The sequence below is a fragment of the Cryptomeria japonica genome, chromosome 3, assembly GCF_030272615.1.
Source record: "Cryptomeria japonica chromosome 3, Sugi_1.0, whole genome shotgun sequence".
Taxonomy (NCBI): Eukaryota; Viridiplantae; Streptophyta; class Pinopsida; order Cupressales; family Cupressaceae; genus Cryptomeria; species Cryptomeria japonica.
The window spans coordinates 261,569,587-261,590,036 of NC_081407.1; the positions used below are offsets into that span (position 1 = coordinate 261,569,587).

The 20,450-nt window shown below is 34.4% G+C and overlaps 1 protein-coding gene across 3 annotated transcripts; it reads right to left on the bottom strand.

Annotated features, from left to right (window-relative positions):
- Positions 1-400: 400 nt before the first annotated feature.
- LOC131066818 (ATP-dependent DNA helicase DDM1) lies at positions 401-13,414 on the bottom strand. 3 transcript variants are annotated; one of them, XM_058001674.2, is made up of 17 exons: positions 13,230-13,414; positions 12,366-12,464; positions 9,190-9,267; positions 8,632-8,895; positions 7,968-8,102; positions 5,776-6,131; positions 5,494-5,680; positions 5,233-5,408; positions 3,174-3,243; positions 2,903-3,092; positions 2,705-2,800; positions 2,510-2,604; positions 2,185-2,304; positions 1,747-1,866; positions 1,435-1,533; positions 1,252-1,350; positions 401-1,104 (listed from the first exon to the last, which is right to left on the bottom strand). In XM_058001674.2, exons 3-17 carry the CDS (start codon positions 9,256-9,258, stop codon positions 832-834), a joined length of 2,349 nt encoding a protein of 782 aa, XP_057857657.2. In that variant the 5' UTR covers positions 9,259-9,267; positions 12,366-12,464; positions 13,230-13,414; the 3' UTR covers positions 401-831. The 3 variants fall into 3 exon arrangements, with proteins under 3 accessions (XP_057857657.2, XP_057857656.2, XP_057857658.2); XM_058001673.2 differs by lacking the exon at positions 12,366-12,464; XM_058001675.2 differs by lacking the exons at positions 12,366-12,464; positions 13,230-13,414 and adding an exon at positions 9,785-9,967.
- Between the last annotated feature and the right edge of the window lie 7,036 nt (positions 13,415-20,450).

Genomic DNA, 20,450 nt, shown 5'->3' on the forward strand with positions numbered 1-20,450 from the left:
TTGCTTCACACGCACTTCCAAGGCTTTCCAATTCCTAATTATTAGGGCTGAGACTGCTGTTTTTCAATTCTACATTTTCTTCACAATCCCACTTGCATTTGTAATTAGATTTAATCAAAAAGTACTTACAAAAGTCACATCAAAATCATACTGAATCATATAATAACAAATAAAAACCAAAAATTCAGGTTATGTCCCTACTTTTATTTAACATCTCTTCGACTTGGCCGGTGTCCTATTAATTGTTCCACTAAAATTAATTAGTATGATTCCAAATGAATATAGCAAACCCAACATGCGGTGCCCAACTATTACATATCGTTCGCCAACTTGACACAAATAAAAATCACTTGATACATGCCCAATTAAGAATCAAATCCAAACAGAACTTGAACCAACATTGAAATAAGGCGGAGGTAGCAAGAATATTTGCATTTAAGAAGACCCCACAAAAATATCAATAATACAAAATTGCTCGAAGCCCATTACATTCACGTCAAGATATGTCCTCTGCCGTCAAAGAACAAACAGAAAACTACACAGCTGATAAGCTGTGATCTTTCCAGTCAAGTAATGCCAAGAAATATGTTACATGTCCTAGCTGTTTAAAAACTTGAGCATCAGCTTGGGGCTTAAAATTCAGACTACTGTCTTTTCAGTTTTCATGCGAAATCATCCATTTGCTATGCTCAAACACTAATCCACAGCTCTCATGGATAACAAAAATTCTCCCACAGAAACATAATAAATACGGCTGGGAACAAAAATCTGTCTAAGTAAACTTGATGGTAGATGGATACAAAAACAAATGAGCAACAAGCCACTTATTATTTAGTCAGTATGTTGCTCATTTGTGCCAGTAAATTGCCGATAGCCTTCAATAGATGACAGCACACTCCCACCTTTTCCACTACGTACTACTATCTCCCAACCAGGCCCCTTTAATGGGAGAGCGTCAGAGCTTGCCTTATCATTTCCTGCAGAATCCTTTAGCATGTCAGATCGGTTCAAGAGACGTAAAAGATTAGCATCATCAATTTCAGTCTGTATAAGTTCCTCTTCTTCATCCTTTTCTTGCTTAAGCAAAGCAATTAAATCTGCTTCCTGAACATCATCAACAGTAACTTGTCAGTTAATGTCCTGAAATGCTTTAAACTTCTCAAGTTTTATAATCTGATTCATTCAAATTAGACCACCTAATAAGCAAGCAACACAAGCTAAGATAATATAAACAGAGCTAAATCTTCAAACCTCTAGTGTATTGGTAACTCGTTCTTGACAAAATTGCCCTTTCTCAATAACCAAGTGTTCCAGCTTTAGCTTGCCAAATGCTACTTTAAGCATGCGACCCTGTATTCATTGACCCCATGTTAACCAAGGCTAGATGGTAATACAAGCACTCTGAGCATGATACAATGACAAAATCATCCTTACCTCCACAGAGTGAGCTGTGACAAGCCTGTAGACATGTACAGGCTTTGTTTGTCCAATCCTGTGGCAACGGTCCATTGCTTGCAAATCCATTTGAGGATTCTGCATCATCAAACTTATTAGAATGATATAATCACACTAAATACATACAAACAAACTTCAATGCACATTCAGAACAAAAATTCCTGCATCATGATTGAATGGTCTTACTTCTGTAAATATGCATACAAAATCGCATACCTCAAAAAAATTAATATGATAAAGAAAAGATTTAGCATATTACACTGAACTTGTCAATGTCTACTAATTTCTTACCCAGTCACTATCATAAATTATACAAGTATCTGCAGAAGTGAGATTGATCCCAAGCCCACCAGCTCGCGTGCTTAGCAAAAAGATGTGAAATTTGCTTTCTGGATCATTGAAATCATTAATCTGTATTGAAAAAACATCACGGAAGAATACATAAGTAAACTGCACATGCTTAAAGATTACAGACAAATTAGTAACACTAAAACTATGCAATGAGCTAGGCCATTGTTCTCAAAAACTTCAATACATAGTTTGCCTATATACTATACTTGGTTCAAAAAATTTAACTCGGTAATCGAGACTGAAGCAAACAAAACCAGCCAGCATAAACAATCTGATCTGGCTAGACTTGATAACTACTCATAAATCTGATATATAGGTACTGTTATAATGAAGACTCTTTTCTAGACCAACCTGTCCATTTAGACAATTACTCAATACCTGCTTTTTCCGATCTTCCAATTTAACTCCTCCATCAATTCGACACACTTCATGTCCTCTCTCATACAGATAGTATTCCAGCAAGTCTAGAACTTTAGTGAATTGAGAAAAAATCAAAATCTGTAATCAAATGTCAAAATTTTGGCACCATCAGAAAATAAGGCTTAGAAACCACAAAGTACATGCCCTAAAAGGCAAAAACACACAGAACTTGGGAACAGCAAGCAAAGTCCCCTCTGGGTTGCTGTGTTACTTGAAATCAGATAACAGAAGCTTAAGGGTATATTAATAATGAAGCTTAACTAATCCACATTGTTATTAGTACCTTATGTTCTCGAGCTTTCAAATGCAGTACAAGTCTGTCCAACAAGCCAAATTTACCACACTGCTCAACCAACTGATCCACTGGTGGATATTCAACTGAAGAGAAAGCTCAATATTAGACATAAAACTAAATCAATTTGTCCAACTGGCAATCAGTTTCAAAACAAGCAAACTCAATTACTATTGAAAACCTTACTCGATTGATCAAACTGTGATTCCAACAGATCAGGATGGTTGCAGTTCTTTCTCAGTTGAATCATCAAATTGTTTAGCTTAGTTTTCATGCCTGTGCCTGAAACAGACAAAGTAAGTTATACTAAACTTTCACCATTCAAGCAAATAAGACTGTCTAAAAATATAGGAACACAACTTATGGAGGAGCACATTACCCTACCTCTCTCTGCCTTACTCTGCAGGTAAGCCTCAAGTGTCTTATTGACTAAATGATCTTGGATCTGTTTTTGATGTTCAGTCATATTTGCATATAAGATTATTTCCTTTTTCTTTGGAAGGTTCTGTTCTACCTCTTCCTTCAGTCTTCTGAGGAGAAATGGCCGAAGGATCAAGTGAAGCTTTGATATTACCTGAAAAGGCAACTATTGTCAATCTAAAGCCTAACTACAGAAAACAAACATAAAATTAACCGCTTGAATTTTTAAGCATACTTGAACTCTTCTTTTCTCATCTTCTTCCTCCTCACCCATCCCATTGCTCTGTCTCCCTCCAAGATCAAACCTTAAAGCATTATAGTATAGAATCAGCATAATAAAGTAAGAAAGGCCTTAAATGAGAATATCATATGCTTTCCTATATCAGAGCCCACAATTGACCATAACATGTTGATCATGAAAATATAACAAAGAGTCCTAATCACTAGATCCATAAAGAATAACAAAATCATGCGATCCCCTCCTAATAACAGACACAGAGAATGGTGAGTCCCTAGGTATTTGAATGTCCCCAATAACTAGATGGTGATTGTCATCTATAGTTCTTGCTCATGTTTTGTAATTCACCACTGCAATATTAGCAACCCAAAGAACTGCAATGAAGCAAGTGTAGGTTTTAATTCTCATTAGGTACTATACATTTATACTGCAGAAGAGACTAAGCTAATCAGGCCAGTACTTGGATGTAGATTAGAGTACAGCTGCTCAACAAGCAATCAGCATGATATGGAGAGGCATACAAATGTTTCTCAACTGGGAACACCTTTCAAGCAAGAGACAACAATCTATTATTGTATCAAAATACTAATAAGGAACCTATTTCCCTGTGACCAAAACAACATGACAAAATAACTCCATTTTAATAAGCATCTAAGTAATATATGTGTTTTTAATGCCTACCTAACAAAGAGAACTAGATGCAGCATAACAATTGCTATGCCCCTAACACTTCGAGACTGCTGCAGATTAAATTCAAAAATATGAAAAATTAGAAGTGCCCAAAATCGCCCTCAAGCAAAACTTCTTTCAGAATGAATAGAGGCTTCTTTTGGCCTAAAATGCAGGCGTTTCTATCCCTCTACTACAATTCAGATATATTAGGCAAACCAAACCCTAATAGTCTGTTGCAAACTTAAGAAAAAGCTGATAGTAATATGATAATTCTTCAGAGCAGCCACAGGTACAGCATAGGTACACATCTGCTTCCAATTACATCACAGCTTAAAGAGGGAAAATTGGGTATGGCTCAAACTCAACTAGCCTCTACAGCAAGATTAGAGTTTCAAATGTGACAAGAATCAAGCATACCCAATTTTAAGTTTTTAACGTTTCAACAAAATAGAGAATAAGTTGAATGACTCATTGCAATTTTCAACCTAATTCTATTTAGCTTTAAATCTCTCATCTGTGAGCCTTTAAAAAACATAATTATCATCATACTTGATGTTTTCAGATGTGCCATTAATCATATTTTCGTACAGCACAAACTCCTGGAGTCATATTTCTTCCTGTTGTGCAGGTAGAACCTTCAATCACATAAAAGAAAACTCATTTGTGGTTTTTGATAGATAACAACGTAGATAAAAATATTTTCAATAGCATTTCCATAAATACTTGTGTACTTCTCCACTTAGAGAAAAAATGTAGCTGAAAAATAATCTTCAACCGCACTCAAGGAAAACGCATCTACTCCTGATGGAGAAAACATAGCTGCAAAAAATCTTCTACAGAACTTATAAAAACTCCTCCACTTCTGATAGCAAGACTATGCATGCATGCAACAGACAAATGCCAAAAGCAATTTTATTAAACACTTACACTGAAGAACTTCGCAATTTGCACTGTTCCTTCCCCTTAATGGAGAAACCAACATTTTGCCTAAAATTTTAGATACAATAAATTTACTACATCAATGTAAGTTATGTGCTTTGAGAGAGTAGAGAAAACATGGCATCATTTAACCCTTGGCACTGTTGGCATATGCATATATCTATATATCTGATGAAGCACATTTTACAGTAAGAGGATCACATCCCAGAGCACTCAAGTTGAGGCGGATTGACAAGTTCGATTTTACTACTCAACTCGATCACAAGGTTAAACCCTTTATCTTTCCATCTTTACAGCAAGGGAATCAGCAAAAAAGTTGAAAATATCAGAAAAACATTTAATTTAGCTGATGAGTCTAAAAAATGTATGCATTGATTGGACATAAAAACAATTGCCCCAAACTATATAATCAGTTAACTACAGATCAAGCATAAGAGAGATTTACCAAGATTCAAATTCCTGGCGTGAAGTAAATACATCAGGCAAAATGAAATTCAGCAACGACCAAAGTTCAGCCAAATTATTCTGTAGAGGTGTTCCAGTCAAAAGAACCTTATTATCAACATCTAACTGTTTCAATTCTCTCAGTAATTTGCATTCAAAGTTCTTCAATCGGTGTCCCTGTAGCATAAAGGTAACTGAATGAGATACTAAATGCACAAAACTGAACCCAAAACGGAAGAGCTCAAATTTGTAAAAAACAAACCTCATCAACAACTAGATATTTCCACTTGTAGCGAACAAGTGCCTTTACATCGTTCATTGCAACCTCATATGATGTGACAATAACTGGAAAATCTGGACCAACTTCTCCTGACATGTGCTTCCTCCTCAACTCGTCACGCTCAATTTTTGATCCGTGATATAGGAGAGCATTCATGCTTGGTACAAATCTGCAGATAAGTTTTGCTTAAGTTTAGTAACCAGTCAAAACAATGAACAGGATAACTCTAAAAAAGTCAAAACTTCCAAATAGTCGAAATCCCACCTAGTAATTTCATTCACCCAATTTGAGAGAGTAGTGAGGGGAGCAATCACTAGAAAAGGACCATGCATGTCCTTTCCCTTCAAGTGAGCAAGTACACCAATAGTCTGCACTGTCTTTCCTAGACCCATTTGATCTGCAAGTATTCCACTGAGCCCATTTTGCCACAGAGAAATTAACCACTTTACTCCCTTAATCTGATAAGACTTTAGCCTTCCTCCGGTCAATAGAGGAACAAGATTCATTTGTTCTTTCCAGTTCCTCTCCTCCTCTTTTAAATCATCAGAATCATTATCTTGGGCATCTTCTTTACAATTTTCTAGCATGACCTGAACTGCATCTTTTGCCTTTTCCTTTGCCTGGCCATTTATGGCATGACAGTTAACATTACACAATAATGTTCAAATAGAAAACATTAGATACATCAGTAAATAAAATTTCTAAAACAAATCTATTAAATTACAGCACAAAAACTTCAATAAACAGTCATTAATGATCTTATTGAGGGCTGCCAGATGAGCATCCAATAAGATCATTTCATCTTTTCATTCTTCAGGTTTCATAACTTAGGAATTTGTTAGTCATCAGAAACAATATCTGAAGTTTTGAAAGAGTTGAAGGACCATTAGTGGTGTAAAGGCATCCAACTTCCAACACAAATAGTTGGCCAAAATGGAAATAAACCGAGTGAAATGATGAAATGGAAACAATTTACAAACAAGCAAAAATTGCCTGTAAGCTTGCAAGCTTTCAAATAGTAGAAATATAGAATTTTGTTTGGAAAACAACTTGAAAGGAAAACCCTACTATCTGTAAACGTCATCACCAATGACATAACCTTAGAAGTACTGAAAGAAGATTCAAAATGTATTAACATCCATAACTAAGTCACATCCTACCAAATTGTTTGTTCACTTTCTCAAAATTAATGTGTACCAGCTGGCATTCCCTACAACAGAACACTAGGAATTTGCAGATAAATCCGGAGTCCAGAAAACATTTGTATTAACAGTGTACTCATCCCCCTTTTTTCCAAGCACCGTAGGTTTCTTAGCCTACTAAGAAATGCAGCTAGAACTAGGTGCGGACTTCTGATCAACCCCAGGTCATTATGGATTTTATCTGCAACAATGAATGAATAGCAATCCCATGCACATCTGTTCTTATTGTGTGATGAATACCTTGTATATGTCCCTTAGCCTAACAGAGGTCAGAAACACCCCAAACCCACATTTAACATAGCCCTCCTGAGTGTAGTGTGTCAATGGCCCTGATGTGACAATCACATGGGTTAATTATATTTTATTAAACTACATATTTTAAAATATATTGTACGGTCACATTGTTCATATTGTATAATGTATATATCATACATCTTCCTTCTCTTAAAAGCTGCCCATGTATCTTTCACTATCTGTGCAATAATGAAGGCGCACCTATAAATTACCAATGATCTCTTGTGATTTTTCCATTGTTGCAATTGTGCTCTTGCCATGCCACAGCTCCATGACTTCAACTAACATCATACTCTCATAATGTAACACATTACATCTAATTATTTATTGTATATTTGATTTAGCAATGAGAAAATCAACGATCCATCATATAGGACACATGTCTATGCATGTTACCCTGATTATATTGATTGAATAAAACATACTTATTGACTAATCTTTAAATTCTATACCATTGAAGTCCCCTTTTTTTTGAGTAGGATGCCATACATACCCCAACCCCTCCAGCCTCTGCATTAATGATACCTTTTGGAGCTTCCTAAACCTTTCCTCCCAGAGTAACTAAAACTGCGAGTAATACCGATTTCCTTAAAAATGCATCCACTCATCCTCAGTCATATGCCTCAGGTGACAATCCAAAGCAGAATTAAGATTCTTTGAGCTGCACCCCAGTTGTCACTTACAGCTTTGTTAGATAATAGTTTTGAACACACTTAGATCATGCAACCAGATAAGAGAGGGCTAGGACACACATTGCCAGACGAACAGTTTTTGTAAGGATTTCCATATCATTTCATATTGCTAATAAGAAAACAAACAAGTTGATGAAATGGCACCACAAGAATACCTTTCAAAACTGTAATACAGCCAATCTGGCATTGTAATGGATATTTAATCAAGCATCATGTATATACTAAAAAATTATATATTTTAATAAACAGAGAACATTTAGGAGCTTACTGCATTAGACATTGTCGCTTTCTTTCGGCCTCTACCGCCATTCCCATTAGAAGCAGCCCCTCTTCTCTTGCGACCCCTACCAACACCTCTAACCTCAGGTTTGGGATCATTTGCATCAGCATTCTCACTTGAACCCTGCTTTGCCACAATATAATCAGAAGACTATTACACATCTGCTTTTTCCGGTTTAAAAACACCATCAAAACTAACTTTGAACAATAATTAGACATATAAAGGGTATCTTACTATTCTGGTAGAGACTATACAGATGAATATTAGTTTGAACACTCAGAAAATTAAACAGAATTGCTTATTCTAATGGGGAAAATACAGAAGAAACCAACTTTAAATATTCAGAAAATAAAGTACATTTGTTTATTCTAGTAGAGAAACACAACTGAAAACAATCTTCAACAACTGTAAGAAGAAAATGCATCTGCTTCTAGAAGAGGAACAATTAATAACAACTTCGAACAACAAGAAAAGGCATCTGGTTTTTCTAATACAGAGAATACAGCTGAAAATAACACTGATCGACAGTTAATAGGAAAAAAATGTTTCTGCCTCTTCTACTAGAGATTTGAAAGCACAAATAGCTATTACAAAAAAAACTGTATAGACTTGACTTTCATTTAAAACATTAGATACAACATCCCAGACTTACAAATTTAGCATCTTCCATTTGCTCAAGCAAAAACTCTGAATAAAGCTGAGTCTGGTTAAGAAGTGCCTCCAATCTGCTAAAGACCAAATCACCAATGTGTTGAGTTCCATTTTTTGTTTGTTTATCATTGTCCTCTCGTTTTGCTCGTTCTTCCTCTAAACGTTTCTCTTCTATTGCTAGATCTTCTGGAACCAGCAATACTTCCCCATCACACGGGGATTCATTATCCTCCAAATCAATTCTCAGATCACTTTCAGATCTTCCCTGTTCAGAGAAAGTAATATGACAATTCAATTGGGATGAGATAATCTTGATTGATAGATCAGTTCAAACAGCAGAAACAAAAAAACTTTAAACTTTACAGCAAAAAACAACCACGGGATAATAAACAGCAAATACAGTTGCAAAAGGTCAAGATCAATTTGAGTAGTTTTCTTTCAATTTCTCCAGAGCACCCTATATACAGATATACAGAGCACCCTATATACATATATACCATGCAGAAACTAAGGCAATCCTACTAAAATTGGAAAAAAAATAGAAAAGCAAAATCTTCACCTCATCTTCCAATACAGATATTGGTGAATCTGCATCTCCTTCAACCTTGGCAGCCACGGCGTTAACCATTTCCAAAGCCTGTATGACAAATTTCGAAATCAAAACATGCAAAATGACAACTGTCAAAAATTGTGGTTTGTAAACACAAAGGATAAACCAGCAAAATGAATACACATTCAGCCTTTCCACTATGAATAATCTTGAATGACTCTGTCACTGATACTTTTTCTTACAACTAGCATACAAACACCTTACAAATAAAGATAATTACAAATCTCTGCCTGAGATCATGAATTTCGGAATTACAGCAATACCAAAGCAAATGCCCCCATTACAAGTCTAACCTTGAATGTAGCTACAGTTATAAAAAAATTCATTGTAGAAGGAAATCCCATTGTAAGTATCAACAATGCCAACAAGATTGTAGCTAAAGTGGCAAGCTTGATAGCAATGCCAAACCAGTCAACAATTGCAAAATGATTGTAGCCCAAGTGACATGCTTGATAGCATTTGCCAAACCAGAGGACCTTATTGCATGTTAAGATATTTGAAAACCCTACTGCTAAAGAAATTACATAGTAATGATCAAGATTACCAATAAGCTATAGCTTTAGTTGAAGCTTGATGCCACGCTAACTGCAATAACCAGACGTAGGCCTCCATTGCAGACCTATGCTTTCAGGTAAGTTACATGAACATGTTCTTGGCAGCAGAAACAAAAAACCCATAAATGCTACTTGGTTGAAGACCCGCAAAATTATGAGGCCACCTTACCCTTGGAATCTGGTATAGTTCGAATAGAAATTCCATATCAACAATATAAAGTTGCAATTATCCCTAACGAGTGTCCAAATGACAATGTATAGAAGAGCTACAGAACAATGCTGTCTAAGTTAAGTAGTTCATCTCTTTTTATCAAACAACTAAAAACAGGGAAGTAGGCATAAAACCATCTAGGATTCATTCCTAATAATCACATTATCACAAGTAAATGGGAATTTGGCATTTTCAGTTGAAGATAACAATTCACAGCTAAAGCCCTAGGCACATAACCTTTAGCATTTCTACGTGATGTTTGATAATATAATTAATATTTGCTGAGGACATTTTATTTGAAAACAAGATTTAAGTGACAACAAAAAGTCATAACATAGATAAAGAATATTTCCATTTAAACATAAGAGGAATACTTTTCATAAAATAACAAGCAAACATATCCATATTGCTTCTGTTTAGAAGTAAAAAAACACTAAGCCCTAGTGAAAGTAACCACTCAGTATATTTTCACACAGAAAATTGGCTAGTGACATTGAGAAACTTTATTATTGGATAATGTGCATTTTCTAAAATTTTACCACACTATGCAAAATAACCATGGGCACGAAAAAAATTTGGATTCTTAGCAGTTCTGAATTTCTGTATTGAAGGAATTATCTGCAGCTGTGAAAAAGTATCATCTATGTTGTATGGCTCCAATTAACTATAGTGCCAATTTAATGATTGCATTCTCACCAAGATATTGGGATCAGGAGCACAATGGTCACTCTTGGTGGAATATTTACCCGTTAAAGTTTCTTCATGTTAATCTCTCTGTATCAGTTCTTGTATTTATCTTTCCTCAGAAGTTTATGCTCCATTTTCATGTTTCTATTTCATTTACATCACATTGAAGATATGGTACCAATTAATGCATCGTCTTAAGGTGTAGAAAGTGTTTCAAAGGTTCTTTGTTAAGTTGACAAGTTCATATCCGTTCATGGTTAGCTCCTGACTGTTCATTAATCCAAATTTTACTAGGGCGACTGACTGGGAGACAGTTGATGATTCTGCCCCCAGAGATGTTTGGAGCAATCCCGATGATAACAATCTTTCTTCTTATGGCTTTGCTTTAGAAGCTTGGACATTATTGGGCATGGCACTGTTTATGTTTAGTCATCTTTGTTATGGACCTAATCCCTTTAGACTTCATGGGTGTGCTTCAGAACCTTGGACATTATTGGGCATGGCACTGTTTATGTTTAGTCATCTTTGTTATTGACCTGATCCCTTTAGACTTTATGGGTGTGCTTCTCTACCACCCTCTTTTTTTTGTGCATATTGTACTACTATCCTTTATTAAATATAGATAATTGATCAAAAAAATTTACTAGACCTTTCTTGGAATGTAACCAAGCAAATTGGATTTCTCCACTTTAACTTGAAAATGCAAATTCATATATGAGCCCTAAGCTCATAAATCCTTAGCATTTCTAAGAGAGATCTGATAGTATTTCCTGAGGACATTTGATGTACAGAAAGCTTGAGCAGCAAAAAGAACATACTATATACCATACATAAAGATTATTTCCATTTAATGATACAATAATAGTTTTCATAAAATAACAAGAGCAAATATCTATAATGCTGAAAAAATTAGAAATAAGCAAAAAAAACTACCATCACCAAGTGTAAACCATAGCGAGTTTTATCAGTAAGTAAATTCAAAAAATTTATCATTGATATTTCATATTTGGCTGTCCATGAACAAACCACAATGAAACATAAAATGCCAAAGTGTTTTACAAATAATATGTTAGATATAGCTCACAGCTGAGTTGCCATTTAAATCCTTAAGTCTGTTCAGAATAACAAGCAAGCTTTACATTTGTTTGGTGGTAAGAATAATTTCCCAAAATAATAGCATGGCAAATGTTACCCAACACTCTGGATTCAGTGAGCAGACTGGAAAAGAAGTATTACCTCTCAAAAATAGAAACAATGCAACCTTATCAAATGGAAGGAATATAAGTGTAGAACTGTAAGTTTTCCATGACCTAAATTTGAATCCCTTGAAGATGCTACATCCAACTTTAGGCGTATAGCACTCTAATGGACAAGAGCTGTATTGTCACCAAGTAACATTAACCAGAAATAATAGCCACATTGTGGTCTACAAAGCAAAGAAGTTTTCACACTACTCGGTAGAAAAATGCAAAGTCGATAGAAGGAGTGCCACCATATTAGCCTAGAAATGCAACTCAAGTTTTTGAACTACAACTAAGGAAATGCAAATAATCTGAAAATTCATTACAATGTAGTAAATTAGGGCTCAAAACGCACAGGTGCAAATAAGGCAATACTCCATTATTCTGTACATGTACTGGGGGATAAAGAGAAGAAAATTATTATGGGCTTACCAAACACCTATCGCGAGTGCTAAAAATTGGGGACACAGCATACAAGCACGTTGAAAATGTACAAACGCCACTAAACAGGGCAATTTTTTTAAGTTTTGGCTGCAAATTGAAGCAAGCATTGCGTGAGAACTTTTAAATTATTGCAAATACAGTTAGAGAATGGACGAAAAGTAAAAGAAATGACTGAATATAATAACTCCTTGTTCTGCATTCATGAGATTGGAGCTCTAAACCTCTTCAAAGGAAAGATACAAAACTTGAATGTAAGCATATACAAAATCCTCAAGTGTTTATGCTCAAATCTTCATATAAACAAAAGCTATAAGCCTGAGAGGGTTCCATCTGCACTTGGATTCGAATTAGACTACGTTTTCAGTTCCAGAACGAGTGGGTAGTTAAAATATACCCTGGCATTATAACCCACCGCATGTAAAGAAGAGAAAAATACGGCTTGGGTTGTTCATTTATCTGGGTGTCACTGTGTACACATATAACCAAACTATTCCAAACCCCTATTCAGGGTTTGCCACTACAAGAATCATTTAACTTGAGTTATAGAAGATTGACCTGAAACCCTTCTTCAGTGTCTATCTTGTTAAATAGCATCGATGCCGGAGAGCATATGCATGATATTCCCAAAACCCCTCTACAGCTTCTAACTTGAAAAACTTAAAAGAAAACTTATCCTACCAATAACATAATAAAATCCAGAATAAAAACTAAATAAACGTAAAATGGCTCCCAAAGCATTAATACTATAAAGACATGACAAAGATAATTCTCGATAACCAAAAAAACCCAAAAACATCTTGCTGTTGTATAGTGAAAAAAGAAATAGCACGTCAAATGAGAGCCAATTTGTACCTAAAATGCTCGTTGTTCTACGGCTGTAGCCCGGCTGAAAAATGAATGGGAAAGAAACAAAGCAGCCGAGATTCGAACCTGAACCCTGTCTACAAAATTTAAGATGACTCTTTGTTAGGTATGAAAATCACAGACGACAGAACGTCGGTTTAAATATGAAGGATGTTTATGAATGTAGGGACTCGTTTTGGCGGGAAAATAAGTTGACAAAACCCTTGGAAAGAGAGTGTGTTTGACAATGACTTTTAGAGAGAGAGAAACCACTTCCTTACCTAGAAGTTTGCTGTAATGTAAAATAAAATGACAATTGTGGTGGTAATAATAGGTGAGTTTACACGTGGGAATGTGGAGAGATTTACAATATAAATTATTCTCTTATAGATTAAATAAATGAATGGTATACAATCTTAAATCTTCATGATTTAGTTTGTTTACAAAATGTGATTGTAAGTGTGGGAGAGAGGATGTAATTTGAATGATGAGGATGAGAGCATTAATATATGATTTTGAATTATGTTTCCAAAGTAGTGAAAGAGGATTGAAATTAAGTATTTGTTTATCATTTATTTTTATATTAAATTATTTATAATTATAGAGTATTTAAAGAGTATTTGTTGGAACATTTTGATTGGTCCACTAAAAAGTATTAAAATGTTTAGAAGTATTTACATATTTTGAAGTTTCTTTTTTTTTTAATCTTTTGCATCATCATAAAGCTAATATTGTTTTAGGGTTGATCTAGTAGAATATGTCCCTTCGCAATTCAAAGGCCTTCTAAAAAATATTCTTAAATATTGCTTATAGTTTATGGATTTGATTGTGTGAGAAATTTTTATCATCGAAGTTTGGATCACACCCTGTGATCCATCATTAGGATGCGAGAGAGTTCAAGGAAATGTAAGATGATGGATCACAAAGTGTGATTCAAAACATTGATGATAAAAATTCCTCAAATAATCAAGTCCAGAAACTATCAACAATATTCAAATGGATTGTGAAAATCTAATAACATTGATTTTAAAGTATTAATTATATATTTAACAAAGTGAACATTGATAAATTTTATGAGCCAAGACAAGAGTACATAAGTTGCAACATTAGATGTGTGGATCGTAAAAACAAATCCACACCCACATAATTGTCCCAAATATATAGAATTGACCACAAAAGAAACATGTATCTAATTCAAAATTGGAAGCAAAGCACATGTAAGTAAGATCATATTTGTATTCCAAGATAATTAGATTCCATAACTACATTAGAATCATCAATCTTTCTTCCTATAGTTAAGTTCAACCATTTGTTATTTAAATTCATAAATTAGCATTTAGTTTTGAAGTATCTAGTCCCATAATTCTCATTAATTATCTAGGTTAATTTACACGTGTGTGTGAGAGACTTAGGAAAAGGTTATTTCTTTTACAATTTTTTTGGGAAACCCTCTAATCCTACACCACCTTGGCAAGGATTTATACCTTCACTAATTTAGGGATGTTAAATTTTCATTGTATTATTATTCCTTTAATCTCATCAAGGTTCATATGTCTTTCATTACCATTTCATAAATATACATTTTCTTTTAAGGTGTTAGCTTTATTATTTTTTAATCTCGTTTTTCCACCCTAACCACCCTTTTCTATATTATTGGGTTTTCATTTTTTAGATCTGTAATACCACTAGTTTCATTTTTTGTTTTAAATTGGTTTGTTTTTTAGCTTTATTTTCCTAGCTTTTATTTATACCACAAGCTCCTTGTGATCATAGTATTCCATGAAGGAGTGTTTGTAGCATGGTTGCAATCTATTGGGAGTGGGATTATTGAGAATGATTGATAAATAATCAAGATTATGATCGTGATGCTTACCTGGTTAACCATAAATGTTATAAATGAGCTTGCTAATTTAGTTGATGTTAAAATCCAACACAACTAGTAAATATGATTCACAATATGTTCATCAACAAGCCATGTTGGTTAGAGATTTTACTAACTATTAGTATTCACAATATGTTCATCAACGAGTCATGTTGGTTAGATATTATACTAACTATTAGTATTTTAAGTTGCTTCATCTACTACAATTAGTGCATCTACCTCCTCCACCTTCTCTTCCATTTATCCATCTTCCATTGTTGCTCCTTTCACTACCATTATTCATCCCCATAGTGTCACCCCTATATCTACTAGAACGTTTATTTCCTTTCAACCTCTATATGGCCTTTGTCCCTATTGCACTCCCCTTGGGAGACCCACATCTTATATGATACCTTACACCTCGGTGACCTTTTTCTAGCTCGTCACCACCCTTCTTAGTCATGCCTCCACTTCATCCATCCCATGTTATGTATAGCCTACGTTCTACCTGTCCATTCATGTCCTTTGTTGTCCTTCCCTCTTACCCCCCACGTGTGTTTATATACATGTCAAAATGGTCCTCAACCTTTTCTAAATGGTCCTCATCCTTTCTAAATAGCCCTCCATCTTCTACCCTAGGTCCATTGATTTTCAGGTACAAAAAAAAGTGGATGTTAAATTAATTATACAAGATAGTGGAGAATTTAAAGATGATAGGCATACACCACCATCATATGAGATTGTTATTCACCCTCTTCCTATGGGTCATGGTTAGGATTTAGTTTTGTACCCCATTGCACATGATATTTAGCTGTAGTGCATCTGGGAGATGTGGTTAGACCATACCAGGTGATTATTTTGGGTCACTTGTAAAGTTGTATTGTAACATTGAGTTAATTAATTCATGTGTGTGGGAGACATAGGATAATTATTTAGTAGTTGGGAAAAGATATTTAATAGAGTGAAAACTTAAATACCCAATATAAATGAGAGGCCAGTGGTTTTTTGAACTCGTGGTTTCAAGTCACATAGTTTTACTTTTCCTCTTGGTTATATTTGTGTGAGATTGAGTCTATAAAAGCAAATACATGTTTAATGATTAAAGTTGGTCGGTGAGTGGGTTGTCATATTATTGAGTATTTCTTAGGAGTGCATATGTGAAGCATGGTATGGGATGTGTGGATTCATGATACATGGAGGATGCACTGGAGAGTACTAAAGTTTTAGAAGTATTTATTGTAACTCGGTAAGTTCATGTATTATTTGTTTATTGAATAATAGATGGAGTGTGGATGCTTTTGGAGGTTGGGTTTTTCCATCTTGAGCTTTTTCTTAAGTTATATCGTTGTTATCTTATGACTTGTCTATTTTATCTATGCATTGTAGTTCTTTTATAAGCTTGTATGCATACTTTTCTCTCATGGGGCTATGTGGAGAACGAATTAAGTGAACTGGGTATTGGTGCATTATTCCATAACAAGTGTATTAGAGCTTTCATGGTCATGGGAGGTGTGAGCTCCCAAGTTTTTGAGTTATAACATTAGCTTAATTGGATATAGTGAAAATTCCAAGCCATGATGACTATACAAGAAGGATTTAAGACGTTTCAAGGTATAGACCATAGTTGTAGGTTATTATTTTGGAGATCTAAGGATTTTGGGTTCGTTGTTTTAATTGATTTGTTGCAAATCTGGGTGTAGAGTCGAAAATTGCATACCCCTTTGCAATTTTGCTTACACTTTTATATCTACTTTAGTGTCCATTCCCTATTATTTGAGTAGGCTCATTTCAACCCTTGCATTAGTCTTTTCCCTCTTAGGATGCTCAATACACCTTTTTAGCAACTACCTTTTTATGTCATTTTTGTGTTAACTACATGTTTCTCTTGTCACTCATCATTTTTTAGCATAATTTGTTTGGACACTAGCATGTTGTGCAAACACCCATGCAACTCACTAGCATCCAGTGACATTTTAACATTCAAATGTTATTTGTGAGTGTTTTGCCACTTGTCACCTACCCAGGTCGATGGAACGGCTCAAAATATTCTAAAAATGGCTTGACAACCCTTCTTTTCCTCCTATTATCTCATTTTAAATCTATTATTTCATTCCATGAAATATCTTTGGGTTCTTTCTTGCAATCTCTTGTGCTCTCTCTTTGGCTTGCACAGTTTTTGTTGCAATCATTTATGCAACTCTCTTGGCTTCTTCAAGCCCTTCTAGTAATATCTCTCTTATGTCTTTGAGCATCTTGGGATTTATCACATTCCTTAGATATCAAATCATTTATCTTGTCTAATTACATTTTGATCTATCTATCTATTTGATTGTTGCAGAGGTGGAAACACCAAAACAAGGACTTGACTGAGGCAAGTCTCCAAGTAGCATCAAACATTTTTCACTTTTGCATTTGTAGGTTTATTAGAAGCACTCATCTGCATGGAGGTTTGCATGTGTCTACTTACTTTTTTTTTTTAATTACGTCGAAGGTGTCTCTTATATGAGATGCACTGATTGACTTTGCAAATCAACGGTCCATAATATGCTTGACGAGTTGCAAGACGATCACAAAGATCGTGGCTGTCAAATTTTTTATGGGTTGAAAGTACTATGGCCATGTCAAATGCCGATGTTTTTTTCTCCTGCTAATTGCAGGTCATGATTTGACAAAGGACTAATGTTGGTAGCTAGCAATGCAAATTGAATGTCGCAAGCCCTCTACGCAAAGAGTCAAGCACTTAGCTATATGATTACTCAAATGATGGTAGAAAAATCTTGGTGGAGATTTTGTAGACCTGCCACATCATCCATGATGATGCTACTTGCCAAATTTTTTGTTCATTTCATCTTGCACAAGGAAATAGTGATGACAAGATGTTACCCATTGGTAACGAATGTTGTGCGAGGAAGGTAGTTGCCCAACTAGGTGCATTGGCTTTTAACATAGAAAAGATAGGAAGAAGTGATCGTAGTGATACGACCCGCTACAAACCCACCACTTCATGGCCTTCTTAGATAAGGGGATTGGTCATGAAATAACTACACAAGACAAAGTATGAATTGGCCAAGAACACTTCATTTTGCAATTTATAGAATCTCATTTCGTAGTTTACTGAAGCTCTTTGGAAGGTGAGTCTAAATACCGACAAAGCCGCTATGTGTTTGTAGCACAAGGCTTTCAAATCCAGACTTTGAAATCATTGGACTAATATGTGCTTGTGCTCTCAAGTCCCATCTTTTTTGTGTTTCCTTTTGTCCATAAATGTAAACACATTTTTTGTTGCAGCCTAGCCGATTCATATCATTTTATCACATTTTTCAATGTTGCTTATAATATACGTGTGTGCGGATTTTAGGGTTAGCATTTCATGTGTGTATGTGCGACTTGTGTAGAATGTATTTCAAACAACATATAGAAGTTCAACTTTACATCAACACTCATATGTATTTTTGTGTTTCAATGGAGGAATATATTTCAGGGAGTTGGATTGAAAATTTGGCATGGTACGACTAGTGTACTGAAACGTCACTCTGAATTCTATTATACCTCATGCAAAAACTGCAAATTATCTGATAGCCAATTTGACTAATGATAAGGTTAAGAAGCCATTTCAAATGATATAAAAGTAAAGCTGGGTTGTGTAGCCCTTTTGGAAATTCAAATTTCTATTTTATGCTTTGAAATGTTTTTATTTCTATTTTATTTATTTCAGTATGTTTTTTCAAGATTATGGTTACAAGATCTTTTATTCCCATGCAAGAAAAAGTAGATAACTTTTCTTTGTTACCTAGTATCGCATATTGGGGAGTTTACCAAAGGGAGTTCTTCACGTGACCAATTATCTATGTAATATTCTCGTACCTTTTTGTGCACATCTTATTTTGATTTACTTGTACAAAATATTATGCCATTCGATTAGTTTTTTTTATTGGGTGTTTTATTTAAATTTTTATATGATATTTTATGAATGTTATTTTAAGATTTTATTAAATTATTATTGAATTTACATTATTATTAAATGGTGAATATATGTATAATATTACTATAATATTAAATTTAATTTATTCATATAATGTCATTATTAAATCGTGTTAAAAGTAAATCTTTATAAATTTCTATTCAATGTAGAAATTATAATTATATTTTTATTAAATATATTTTAAATATAAGATAGCAAAATTATATTTTTAAATATATAATCATTTAACTTTATGTATTACATGTAATTTAAAGTTTATCTGGAATTATATTTTTAGTGTATATAAAATTTATAATATAATTATTTTGATTTGATTTTTAATACAGTGAAAATATTAAATATATTATTATTATAAAATAATATTATTTCAAAATATAGTTTTAATTTTTTTTTTTATATATGAAATAAGTCATTCAATGTAACCAAAAACTATCTTAACTAAGTTATTTGCATGCCTGTAGTACTATTGTTTGACTTTTAATAGTTTTTAAAAATGTAAAGTTGTTATATATAATTTTTTAATAATATTTTAATTTTTAAAATTAAATTATTTTAATCAATAATATATAATTCTATCCTAGGAAGACAAGTTGCATTCATTTAGATTTGATTTTTAATATTTTTAAAATGTAAAAATATTATATATTATTTTTTAAATTATATTTCCAATTTTACAGGTTTTTATTTTAATTTCTTTTAGACTTTTTATTTATTTTACTCTCTCTCTCTCTCTCTCTCTCTCTCTCTCTCTCTCTCTCTCTCTCTCTCTCTCTCTCTCTCTCTCTCTCTCTCTCTCTCTCTCTCTCTCTCTCTCTCTCTCTCTCTATTGTGTGGGGAAAAAGTGACACTAAGCAAACATGCCCTAATCTCACTTTCAATCACACATTTGTGGAATACGAAAGAGCCTAGAGGTATCACACAATTGGCTACTTCTTCTTGTGGAAGAGAGAGCCACGGGCTACCTATTAGGATTTCTATTCCTTTGTTGTAATTGAAAGATGAAATGATGCAAGTTCAATCCCTAACCCCAAAGTGCAAGTATGAACTAATAACAAGATTGCAGAATTGAACTTAAACAATGGAAAGTTGTAAACACAAGGACAAGACAAGAATGCAAATGCGTACCCGGAGTTAAAATCTGACTGAAAATGTTCGGGACGGGGGCGCGAGCGCCACTGTCCTGATTCTGCCCCTGAAACTGCTCCGAAAACTACTGTTTTGCAACCTGAAAAAGCTGTCAAAATGCTGAAACTTGTTGTCTGTCAGGAGGACCAGGGTGCCCCACGCCCCTGTCTTGGTCTTTTGCTCTGAGATTTGGTGTGAAGTTCGGTCTCCGTCTGCTTCTTCCGGATCTGTAACTTGCGGCGTCGTCCGAATTCCGAAACCT

What these genes read in the sequence shown, in the direction of transcription:
- LOC131066818 (XM_058001673.2), bottom strand. Translation starts at nt 9,258, where the DNA reads ATGGTTAACGCCGTGGCTGCCAAGGTTGAAGGAGATGCAGATTCACCA. An exon ending in GCAGAGTAAGGCAGAGAGAG is followed by an intron (nt 2,801 to 2,902) that starts GTAGGGTAATGT and finishes TGTCTGTTTCAG; the next exon opens with GCACAGGCATGAAAACTAAG. An exon ending in TAATTTATGATAGTGACTGG is followed by an intron (nt 1,534 to 1,746) that starts GTAAGAAATTAG and finishes TTGATGATGCAG; the next exon opens with AATCCTCAAATGGATTTGCA.